We start from the raw sequence: 11,514 nt of genomic DNA, 5'->3' as shown, positions 1-11,514 counted from the left end.
TGTGTTTGATATGTAGTTACTGTTAACATCTCCTTCACTATTTGCATAAAGGCGCTTTTGCAACATTGCGACCTTTTGCACATTTCCTGTATGGGGTCTTAATATGCTGAGTGTTGTGGTTCAGACCCTCATGTTCTCTGTGATGACATTACTGAAAATAGTCTGGTGCAGGAAACAGATCTAGCATGCTCCATAGATGACCTAAAGAAGAAGAAGAAAGAAGAGGCGACATAGAAAATGTTTTTAATTTTAACACTGATCTCACACAACCTGAAACCAGAGAACTGAAACACAAACCTATGATGCCAGAAAGAAGTGAAATCAGGAGCTACTGTAATGACAGTGGTATAATTATCAGAGGAAAGCTAAGAAAGAGAGAAAGGAAACACAAGGTGCCTTTTAAATTTCTGTCTCTGCCTTTATGACAGTAGAAAATATCAGTGGTGTGGTGTCAAGCAGTAAGAACACAGTGATGAGGAGATAATAAGGCTTTCTAATAAGGCATAAGACCTGAGCTGAGGCCTCTCGCAGGAAGTGGCGACTCTCTCTGGTTGACAGATTGAATAATGTCACTTTGGTGTTTTGCTTTCTTGCTCAAGAGATGGCTCATCGGTGTAGATTAAAAAAAAGATTTCCTTTTGTATGGTCTTATTTCAGCAGTAGCAGACATGTACACCCCATCCCCCTACCCCCATATCAATGTTTATTCATGAATTATGATAAAAAGATAAAAATTAATTTAATTATTATTTTATTATTCAAAAGGAGTAAAAAGGGGTATAATGCCACAGCTGACAACAAGGAATATAATGTCTTTTCAGGTTGCGTTATGTTGTGTATATAATGTTATAAGAATAATTAATAATTAATTATAAGTTTGAATTGGAATTCTGTCATCATCTTTGAACAAATACAATAGATACAGTAGCAGGTTACTGTTCCAGTATTGCATCACGTCCACATATGTGGACGGTTGATTTTTGAAGTATAAGAACATTTTACATTTTACTCAAAATGTATTAGATTCATTACAGTGCATACTCACATATATTCCTTTGATTTAATATATAAAATATGTAATATATATATTTGCCTGAAGCATTGTGTGCATGGCTACCACCACAAGGTGGTTGCAGATACAAAATCATTAACAGTGGGAGATAATTAAAATTCAGACTTCTTCATTGTCTTTTTGATCCAGTTGAGTTGTTTCTCTGAGAGAAAAGAGTACACTCCAGGTTTTTTAATTAGGCCACACTTGTGTCCGAAAGAAGTGACTCCAACTAGCACTCCATTGCACAACAGTGGGCCTCCCGAATCACCCTACAGAGGGAATAAATACATGATAATTCAGGCACTGATATAAAGGGTGGCAGTCTGTTTACTTCCTGCACAAAAACTCAAATTTAAAGTGTACGCACCTGACAGGAATCAACACTCTTTTTACCATCTGAACCGGCACATATCATGCCGCCGGTGATAACAGGTTTGAAGTTGTAATATTCAGGTGAGTTGCACTTCACTCTGTCGATCACAGTCACGTTGACAGCCATCAGGACGTCTGACATTTGGTTGGAACGGTTGTTTGTTTTCCCCCATCCTGCCACCAGACAGGTGGTGCCAGCTTGTGGTTCTTTGATGGTGTTACCCAATTTGAGACAAGTCACTGTTTTGGTTTGCTTCACCAGTTTGTCGAGCTGAAAGTTTAAAAAAAAAGAAAAAGAAAGAAAGAACAGTACTTATTGGAACTGAATATCTTTATGTTGCTTTATACAAAAATGGATGACTCAATGGATTGATGGATGGCCATATGAAATGTTTTCTTATCTAGCATCCGTCTTGGATTTACCAGATCATGAGGTAAGAAGAAAGACTTGAGTTTGGATATCACATTCGTAGGAAAATGAAGATAAGCAGTTAAGATAAGCAACTGCCTGACTTTTCATTAGCAATTATTTGATTTGGAACAAATCTGGTTTGCACACCAAAAAAACAAACAAAGCAAATTGCTCCAAATATGTTTCTCAATCATCTTAAACCAGTTTCCTACAGTATACAGATTGATGTGCTTCATCTAGGTGATAATATACTGGTTACCGTAATGTTACCTTACCTTGAGTAACATGAGGTCATTGACCTTTTCTTTTTCATCATAGAAGGGGTGAGGAACATGCTTCTTAACCTTCCTGACCTGCCTGGAATCTGTTTCTTTTGCTTTGATGGAGTGCACCCCCAGCAACACCTTCTTGATGCTGCAAGAGCAAAAATACAGTATTGTATTAGATTGCAGTTCACATAACTCAAGGTCAACACACGTAAGAGAACATAAAATAATGACAGCTGCCTTATTATATGTGCATCATTACTGGGGTATACAAGAAAGTCAAGATATTGAGCCTTAGAGGAACATGTAGGCCCACAGCATTGTTTTCCCAGTGTGTGTACTTGTTGAGACTTCAGTGGTAGTTGATAAGCAATGAATGAAGAGTTTGCCTCCTATACAGCGCTGATACAGAGCAGTTGTTCAAAGTGTGAAACTGACTCACATGGGTGTGGACTGTAATGTTTATCTTCACTCTCAGTTACATTTTGTCATGCAGATTTTTTGCATTTATAGATCTGCTAATTCAAAATTGAGGGTTAAAAAGTCACATACAGTTTACCAGTGTATCTTTTCCTTGTTTTACAATGAATGGTATTGGGGAAACTAGTGACAAAATGTATTAATATTACGTAGATTATGAATTGCAAGTTAAAGTTCACTCAAAGAAGTACAAATGTCATAAGGCTCAAGAGCATATCCTGTCTCAAGCTCTGTGTGTTTTGTGGTTTCTTTAAGTGAGTCATATTTGTGTCTAATGACTGTCACCTGTCAGAATTATGTCTGTTTTGTACTTTACATGTCATTTTTTTTGTTGTTGTCTTTTTAATCTCAGCAGCATCAGAGTATTCCTGTTTGGTTTTTGTTCAGATTCTCTGCAGTCATAGACATAGACTGACCTCAGAACAAATAAATCAGTGAAAAACATCAGTGTGCAAAGCAGTCTCCTAGTGACGGTCTCCTAGAGATTATGTTTATATCCAGCTAAACTGCACCAACAAACATGTTTTGAAGGACACATGGTGCTGAATGGATATGTTCTATTACCATGTCTGGAAAGTTGCAAAAAGGTTGATACTAAATGTATGAGTGAACATACGAGTGAAATCACTGACACAATGTGTGTCATTTGTTTTGTTTTTTCATTTTGTTGTTTTACAGAAATATCAAATTTTGCAATATCTGCTTGCAGTGACTCAGTTCAATGTAACAGTGTGTGGACATGTTATCTGAATTTTTTCATTAAAACTATTGACAATAAATATTAGTTTTAGTGCATATTCTGAGTTTATTTTAGGAACATAATGTATGAGTATTGTTCTTACTCTTTACAGTGGGCAGCACTCAGGACCCATGATGGATTGATCAGTATCCCTCCACAGTCTGGAGTGTTGCTCTCCAACAGAGCCATGAAAGGCAGCGAGTGGGGCTTCACTTCTTCCCCACCAATAATCTCAGAGCCATGACCTAAGACAGAAAAAAATCTGTTTAAATGACCCTGCACCAGCTGTACTTTGATATTAAAAGGCACCAGTAACATTACTTTGCATTCTGCATGTTTACACGAATGAGCAAGATCTCACACCGGTAAGTAAAAATATTACTCACTTGACAGGACAATGAGGAGGAACATGTAAGAGAGAAAAGCAGTGAAACTCTTCAGGCAGAACATTTCTTCTAATCTCTCTCTTTGATGTGATGGTGAAATGCTCTGAAACCCACCTCGATGCACATGCTTGTTTTTATGTGTTAGGTTCAAAGGATGTGGTCTGACCATGGAAAGGCATGAGTCAGCATAATGGCAAGCATGACATGAGAAGTGATGCAGGCTATCTTCATGTAGAAGTCTGTGGTAACTGTTTCTGTCATTTACCGGTCATCATCATTATTCACATGCTGTGTGGTGGAGGCTTTTAATTTTTTAGACAATGCAGCTCACATCATCAGGGTGCATGTCTTGGGTGGGCCTGGTGGGAAGCAGTTAGAAGTGGAGGCTGATCTTAACGTTTTTAGTCACACTTGTGAGTGTTTTTGATAACGTCATGTTATGATTCAGAGAAAAGAGACTGCTGAAGAAAAGTGAAACATCTGATGTGAAACCAAGAAGGTTTCAAGAAATGCAAAAAACAAAACTCAGAGCAAATGTTTTAATGTTTGAAGAATTGGATGCTACATTTTATGTTATCTTAAATAAATAATTTAATATTTTGGGGAAAAAATTATATTAGGCAGAGTAAGATGAGAACATCCATACCACTCTCAAGTCTATGGGCTAAATATGAAGTTTCGGCCAATGGCTGGTTATCTGTGGTCAGTGGTTAAAAAATCCACCAATCAGCACCCCAGCTCATTAATCAATGTGACTGACTTTAAGAACGTGACCACTTGTTTCCAGCCTAACTGCTAAGATAACTTACTGCTTTCTGCTATCAACTAACACCCTGCCAAAAGCAAATAAGCATGTTTCCCAAAATGTGGATCTTTAGCTCTAATTTTTTTCAAATGAGAAAAAAAATAATAATAAAAATAAAAAATAGTCATCATGCCAATTCTCATACTGTATTCATTTATTACATTTCTCTTATTACATGAGCAGCCAACGAAGACAGCAACAAGTTGCTTACAGTGTGGTTATGTGCAGGTCTTAGAAAGCATTGAACTTAAAAAAACAAAAAAAACAAAAAACAAAGCATGTAAAAGAATGTGCTATCCTTTGATATTCACTGTCACTACTGTGAGCTACAGTGGCAAGGAAGCTCATTAAGGGAAAGTATCAATTTTAGAAAACGGAATTGTAAAAAACTTGAATTAGCCTTAATGAATCATTTTAACTCTGTTAATCTATCCTCCCCTTATAATGCTTATCCTGATCCGGCTGGCAATAACTAAATAAATTATATTATTAGAAATCACAGTTATACACTTGCTGGTTTTCCATCATACTTTCATGACAAGTATAACTTGGAAATAGTTAACAAACAGCATTATAATGAATGTCGCATTACAAAGGCAGAATAAGGTGACATTCAACACCCTGAACAGGATGTCATACAATCTCCTGAGTGCACCACAGATTTAAAAAAAAAAGTAATCTAAAAGCCACATGAGAGGCACATGAGAATGGCAAGATTTGTGGTCAGAATACTTTATGTGTTTATTGCCTACTGTGATGTAGGCGTAGGTTATTTTTCAAAACTGTATTTCATTTCAAAAAAGAGTAAATGTTGTTTTACTGCTTCGAAATGTAAATTTTTTTTGCTTTGGGTCCAAAACATCCAAATAAATCTAACACCCCCAAAGGACTGACTACATTTGACACATTAGGTATGACCTGTTGACACTGTCTCCTAAAAATGACATTTTAAAAAATGTATAGAATTTTATCTGATTTAGTCAGCATGCATTAATAGAAAACAACAAAACAAACAAAAAAACTAACAAACAAAACATAAAAGTGCAAAATAAAAATAATGCCTAATACTTTTGGATAAAGTGATATCTTCATGATATGACTAATACTTTCAGAATGTGCCGTCAAGTTCACATTAAGGTTTCCTTTTAAGTCTTGATTTGAAATAAAATAAAATAAATAAAAAATAAAAAATAGTTAAGGCTTTAGATCAATTTTTAGGGTCCATTATAACATCTGGCCAGAGACACCAGATAAAGGTTAACTTTCTTAATTAACACTGGACCATTTCACATTTAATAACGACCTTTGGCCTTTTGAAATAAGATAACTAACTAACTAACTGGATAATCCCTGCGTGAGGTTTCATTTATCATTTTATGTGTCAAAATTTTCATTTTCAGAGGTTGCAGAAAGGCTAGTTCAAACTTATGCAACCTACAGTTTAATAATGAAACCACATCAAGAGAAGATTTAACTATGTACGTTTAATTTACAGTACTAATCTAAAACTTAACTTAATCTGGAAAGAAAGAGGGCCTCATGAAAACAGATTACACTGTGTTTCCTAGCTTTAAGGGAACTGTCTTTGTCGACACTACAGTCATCCATGTGTCCACTGTATATCAGTTGTGCTAACATGTTATGATGAAGCTATAAAAGTGATGGTATGATCCATTATCTCAAAAATGACTAAACAATAAAGTGATGCAGGTAGGCTGTCAGTTTTAGTGGACGAGATGATAAGATTATGGTAAATATGACACAAAAATACCTCAGAAATTGAGGGACTACTCTTCCTTTTAACAGGAAATACACACCATCATAGGCCATGTACTGTGTGTACAGCTACACTTCACTGCTCAGTGGAGTAGTGTATCGTTATTTTGGATATTGTGGGTCACCTGATATGACTACTCACTTGCCATATCTTCTGGTCTAGCTATCTGTCTGTCTGGTACACTTCACTTTAAGTGTGAAAACAACAGTACTAAAACAGAGAAGCGTACTACTGTTTAGAATGTGTAATTCAGTGTACTCTTTTTCTTTGTGTTTATTTGTGGATTGTAAACCAACTAGGTACATACCACCTACTTAATCTGGGTGTGTAGATAAACAATTGTCCTCAGGAACAGATCAACAATATTAGTGTGAAAGCGGACTCAGACAAGGTAGTCAGCTCAGCAGAAATGGGTGCGATTACAGCACCTGTACCATGTCAGTGGAAATGCTGTGATACTTTATGCTAATATGGAGGAGAACAAAGCAGTGAAGTAAATGATCTACAGGGACACATGGATCATTTTCATGTCTGTGTTCTCGTCACTAACCAGGTAAGGTGACCACCTGATCAGTTTCTCAAAGGCTTGTTTTCCTCAAACCGACCAGTTGTGTTCACTTCTGTAATTTTTCATTAGCCCTGTTTTCCTGGTTACAAAACTTACCTTTTTCTATCAGTTATATATTCACCTTGTTGAGAATATTTCATGTTTACATTTGTAAACAAATCATGCCATCATGAACAAGGTTACTAAAGTGTGTAGAGGTATAGAATACATTTCCCCCCTTTCTTTAGCCAATCCCTCTGGTTTTCACAGGGATCACATCAATAATTGTCTCCTCAGTTGAGATCTCCACTGATCGGACATCATGATCTGACTCAAAATCATCATCATCATCATCATCATCATCTGGAGAAGAAAAAAGAATGACACATGAAGTATGCATATTTGTCATAAGGGGTATTTTAGTTTATTAATTTTCATGCACAAGTGAGGAGACATACTTTTTTTCAGGATATAATACAGAATCCCCAGAGGAGGAGCCAGACACATGAGCTTGAGCAACGTTTTGACAGTGACCACTTTGTCCTGCTCATGAGAATCCGCTATGGAGGAGAAAAGATGAATATGAGTTACACAAAGTTAAGAGAATTTACGACCAGCAATTTTAAAAGGAGGACCAGTCATTGTGGTGTATAATTCTGGAAGAAATGGGAATTTACTACTACTTACTAAAAACCAAGTTAAATTGCTGAAGATCAAATACATCATAATGGAGGAAGCCTGGAGCAACACAACAGAGTCCATCCTACCTGTTCTGACTAGTAAAGCTGTAGGGTCACTTTGAAGGATCGTTTCTCCACCAGTGACACTGTCAGGCCGAACAACAACAGCAGCAACGCTGATGAAGTACTCAGTGGCTGAATTTAGGCTAGGAGATGTTGACGTTCATGAGGGCAGAGCCATTAGTGTAGGAGTGAAGCAAATGTGTCACATGTGCTGGTGCATATCGTCACATTGTAACTGTGTGGTGTCATCTGCATAAAGGCAGAGACGTTCCAGCTAAGATTCAACTGATCAGTGCCCACCAAGTCGATCGTCACTGGTTGTGGGGAAAGTGGACCTGTGAATGAGAATAAACAAGTCAGTCAAGTCACTTTCAAACCTGCAGTTCACATGAGCCAGCCTTGTGTGGGTGTCGTTTCCCCTTTAAATAATGTTTCTTGTTGGGTTTCCTCTCAGGCTCCAGGCAGGTAGGGGGAAACACAAATATATGGCATCAGCAATGGCTCTGTTCTACTCACATATCATTGTAAGCCAAGTCATATTTCCATAAATAGCAATTAATAGGTAAACTCAGATAGGACAGCATTTTTTTTCATTACACATTACAGTTTTATGTTGTCGTTAAAACACTACAAATTAAAACATTCAAGTCCTAAATAAAATAGCTTGTTCAGTCTACAGTATACATGTATGTATGATGCACAGTATTCAGGAGAATTAATGTATATTTGAATATGTGTACATATGACACTGGTATGATAATGGAACTTGGAAGTTACCATATTTACTAGGTTCTAACTTGTAAATAACAATGAAGCATTACTGACCCTGACAGACAAACATGTGCGGCTCATCACAGTAGCGAGCCAACAGCTTCTTGTCCTTCTCCAGCATGGCCTCCAAACTTGCACATTGACCTTCATAATTTCTCCTGTACCACTGTTTGTAGCTCAGCTCTTCGCCGTTCACCCAGGTCCAGCCACTGAAGATGCTCTGCCACTGCAGACCGAGCCAAAAGCTGGCTTTTTTTGCAAGAGTGGCATTGAGGAGAGTAAAGTATTGGTCTTCCATGTTTAGGACAGCGAGGTCCACATAGTGCCTCTGACAGAACTCCCGGGCTTTGGACCAGGACATGGGTCTCTGGATCAGGAAGTAATGTGAGGTGATCTGACCCACTGCTAGGCCATGGCACACCACTGAATCAGGGGATATAACAGAGAGGAAGATGGATGAGTTATTAACAGCTGCATCTCTGACCTGATTCCCTGGCTCTGCATCTACGAATGGATTACTGAATGGGCTGGCCTCCAATGTTTGTTTTTGTTGATTTTGTCTTTCAGAGTACAATCTAATCTAATATACTATAATAACAATCTAATATTTTGCATAATGTGCTGACATATTTAGTTTAATAGCTGTACAGAATACAGTTTTTCAACCAGCAGCTTCTGCTTCACCTACAAACTGTAACTAAAGAGACACAAAACAGTTGCAGATGCAAAAATGGCCACAAAGATTTAAAAAAAAAAAAAAAAAACAACCACAAAGAGGTGCAGAATGACTACAAAAGAGACACAAAATAGACCTGAAAGAGATGCAAAACAAATATAAAGAGTTGCAAAATGCCATAAAACAAAACATTTTGTGTCTCTTTCAGACTGGGGGACTCATATGTAAGACAGACAAGGGCCTGATGACATGTATGTGCACAGGGGCCTATTGTCTCATAGTCCCATGAGTGCACTTCATTCTGTCTTTAAGTTGCTGTCAGATCACACTCAGTCTGCTGCTGGTTAAATTTTCTTCAGAGCCATTCCAGACAATTCATGCTTGGACTACTGTATAAAGATTCTAGAGACACACTGCAGGTGGTTATTGTGTTTTTCTTCATGTTAAAGTTCCTGTAAATATGCCAGATTATCACAAAACAGCAATAGTTTGTCAGGTGTGCTCTGATATATCATATAGTTCTGACTTCAAAGTAACATATAACTGACATGACATTACAGCACCTGTCAGCTGTTGCACTTGGCATTACATTGTGCAGGATTTCTCTAAATGATGAAATATACTAACAAGTCACAATAACTGCACTGTCAATGTTTGTCCTAAGTTAAAGAATATTTGGAAACAGTTACCCAGAACAGCCAGTTGCTGTAGAATCTCACAGGTGAACATACAGTAGAATCTGTGTTTTTTCTGGAAGGTGAGATTTAGTTTTTCATTCCTTTTCCATCCAGCAGCACGTACTATCCAGTATTACCCAGCTCTTTTTGATTTATACAGATTCTCCACAATGTGCAGCCCATCATCCTCTCCCCCTAGTCTGCCGACAACTCCCTCTGCTCAGGAAGTTTATCAAATCGGCAGTCACCATGGAGTAATATATGAGGCGGAAAAAGTGGGAGTGACCATGTTGATCAGGACGTTTTCTCAAACAGAAGACATCACGTACAAAATATGTGTCAAGTCATCTACTTAACTTACTACTCCTTACTCAAGTTCCTTCTCATTACCTCACCAGACTTTTGCACTATGTTTGAAAAAAACATCATCTTTACTTTCTGATTATAGTAGTGAAATGAAACTACTATAAAGTATAGTTTTGTAAACCAAGTGTCTGAACAGGCTAAACAATGCAACTCTCTGAACACCCGGAGAAAGGTGTTGAGCTTTTATAGGAGGTGCTAAAAATACTGTCATATAGCTCCACCCTGCAGCCTAGTCCTGAGCATACTTTGTTACCTTGAAATTCAAATCTGACAATCAGTTCCTAGAGCAATCCACAGCTTTTAGAAATGCTTGCTATGTCAATAAAGAAGAGGAGTGGGTGACTTAACACTCTGCTCTGTGCTCACTCAAATGATATGAAAGTGAAGTGTTTACAGGAAGAACAAATATTTCATCAGGAGCTATGATTTATGCTCCTCTCATTACAGGTATATATGTAGGCTGCAAACAAAACCTTTAAGTGAAATCTATACTGTAATCAGCAGCAGTCAGGACACACCCTCTTTCAGGAGTTCTTGCTTAGCCAGTCTGTACCTGACCTGATACACAGAGTTTCTGGCACTGATGATGAATTATTCTCTCTGTGCTGCTGGTAGGGAAGCTTATAAACTGCATGCTTAGATGATGACAAGGGTAGAGACAGTTCAGGAGTTTGATTTTGGGCTGCAGCTGATCATACAATAGAAACATGACAGCTGCAGCAGGCCTCTCAAAGGGTTTTCATGGTTTTCTTTTCTGTCATGGTTTCAGTTTTGCTCATATGATATGTCTGCACACATTTAAATTAATGTATTTACTAACGCTGCATCTTCTCTCTCCATTAATTTTGCTCTCTCTCATCTCTCACATCTATACTCCTGTCACTTTCTGCAGGTATTACTGTCTCCAGAGCTGTATGGATCTGGATCTGTGACAAGCCACTTACCACCCTCCATGATCCTACTCAACACCCACTGTTAAAATTATTATTATAGTTTTATAATCAGTCCTATAGTAATAATTACTATTATTATTATTACTACCACACATCTCTCTGTAGAACTTCCAACATGGCTACTGCACTCAGTCTGTATCTGTATGTGAGAAGTGTTGTGGTTTATACTCTGAGAAAACAGATGTCTGAGGTAACATAGCTTCACCTCAGTGTCAGTGAACATGTTACCCATAAGACATGGGGGTCTTACTTTTTTTTTCCAAAGGAAGTCTTCACCACAGACACTTTTGCACAGAGTGTTCTCTCAGGTCTTATCTGATCATGTGAATACCCCTAACAAATGCACTCGTTGTCTGCTAGATAAAACCAAGATAAACCAAGCAGCAGCAGTTCGGACACACTTGGCTGTGTGTCACTTTAACCATGGAAACTGTCATATGTACAATGTACATTCAAGCCTGATACATTAGGAGCCGCAACACAATCAACC

General features: G+C 37.7%; 2 protein-coding genes and 1 non-coding gene across 3 annotated transcripts; all 3 read right to left on the bottom strand.

Moving 5' to 3' along the window:
• Positions 1 to 227: 227 nt before the first annotated feature.
• On the bottom strand, positions 228 to 3,866 carry LOC108881328 (granzyme A). The gene is made up of 5 exons (XM_018673269.2): positions 3,710 to 3,866; positions 3,427 to 3,568; positions 2,114 to 2,252; positions 1,422 to 1,697; positions 228 to 1,323 (listed from the first exon to the last, which is right to left on the bottom strand). Exons 1-5 carry the CDS (start codon positions 3,771 to 3,773, stop codon positions 1,165 to 1,167), a joined length of 780 nt encoding a protein of 259 aa, XP_018528785.1. The 5' UTR covers positions 3,774 to 3,866; the 3' UTR covers positions 228 to 1,164.
• Positions 3,867 to 4,656: 790 nt separating this feature from the next.
• LOC108881382 (uncharacterized) lies at positions 4,657 to 7,749 on the bottom strand. Its single transcript, XR_007814478.1, has 3 exons — positions 7,526 to 7,749; positions 7,297 to 7,398; positions 4,657 to 7,201 (listed from the first exon to the last, which is right to left on the bottom strand). It is a non-coding gene; the product is annotated as an uncharacterized LOC108881382 (transcript).
• Positions 7,750 to 8,398: 649 nt separating this feature from the next.
• LOC127138972 (killer cell lectin-like receptor subfamily B member 1B allele B) lies at positions 8,399 to 11,025 on the bottom strand. Its single transcript, XM_051075148.1, has 2 exons — positions 11,016 to 11,025; positions 8,399 to 8,775 (listed from the first exon to the last, which is right to left on the bottom strand). The coding sequence occupies exons 1-2, from the start codon at positions 11,023 to 11,025 to the stop codon at positions 8,399 to 8,401; spliced, it is 387 nt and encodes a 128-aa protein (XP_050931105.1).
• Positions 11,026 to 11,514: the final 489 nt, after the last annotated feature.

Source organism: Lates calcarifer, linkage group LG13 (assembly GCF_001640805.2).
Source record: "Lates calcarifer isolate ASB-BC8 linkage group LG13, TLL_Latcal_v3, whole genome shotgun sequence".
Classification (NCBI taxonomy): Eukaryota; Metazoa; Chordata; class Actinopteri; family Centropomidae; genus Lates; species Lates calcarifer.
Note: the sequence above shows the minus strand (reverse complement) of the source record. Positions and strands in the feature narration are given on the sequence as shown.

What these genes read in the sequence shown, in the direction of transcription:
- LOC108881328 (XM_018673269.2), bottom strand. Translation starts at nt 3,773, where the DNA reads ATGTTCTGCCTGAAGAGTTTCACTGCTTTTCTCTCTTACATGTTCCTC. An exon ending in CCTCCTCATTGTCCTGTCAA is followed by an intron (nt 3,569 to 3,709) that starts GTGAGTAATATT and finishes TTTCTGTCTTAG; the next exon opens with GTCATGGCTCTGAGATTATT. An exon ending in ATGACCTCATGTTACTCAAG is followed by an intron (nt 1,698 to 2,113) that starts GTAAGGTAACAT and finishes TTAAACTTTCAG; the next exon opens with CTCGACAAACTGGTGAAGCA.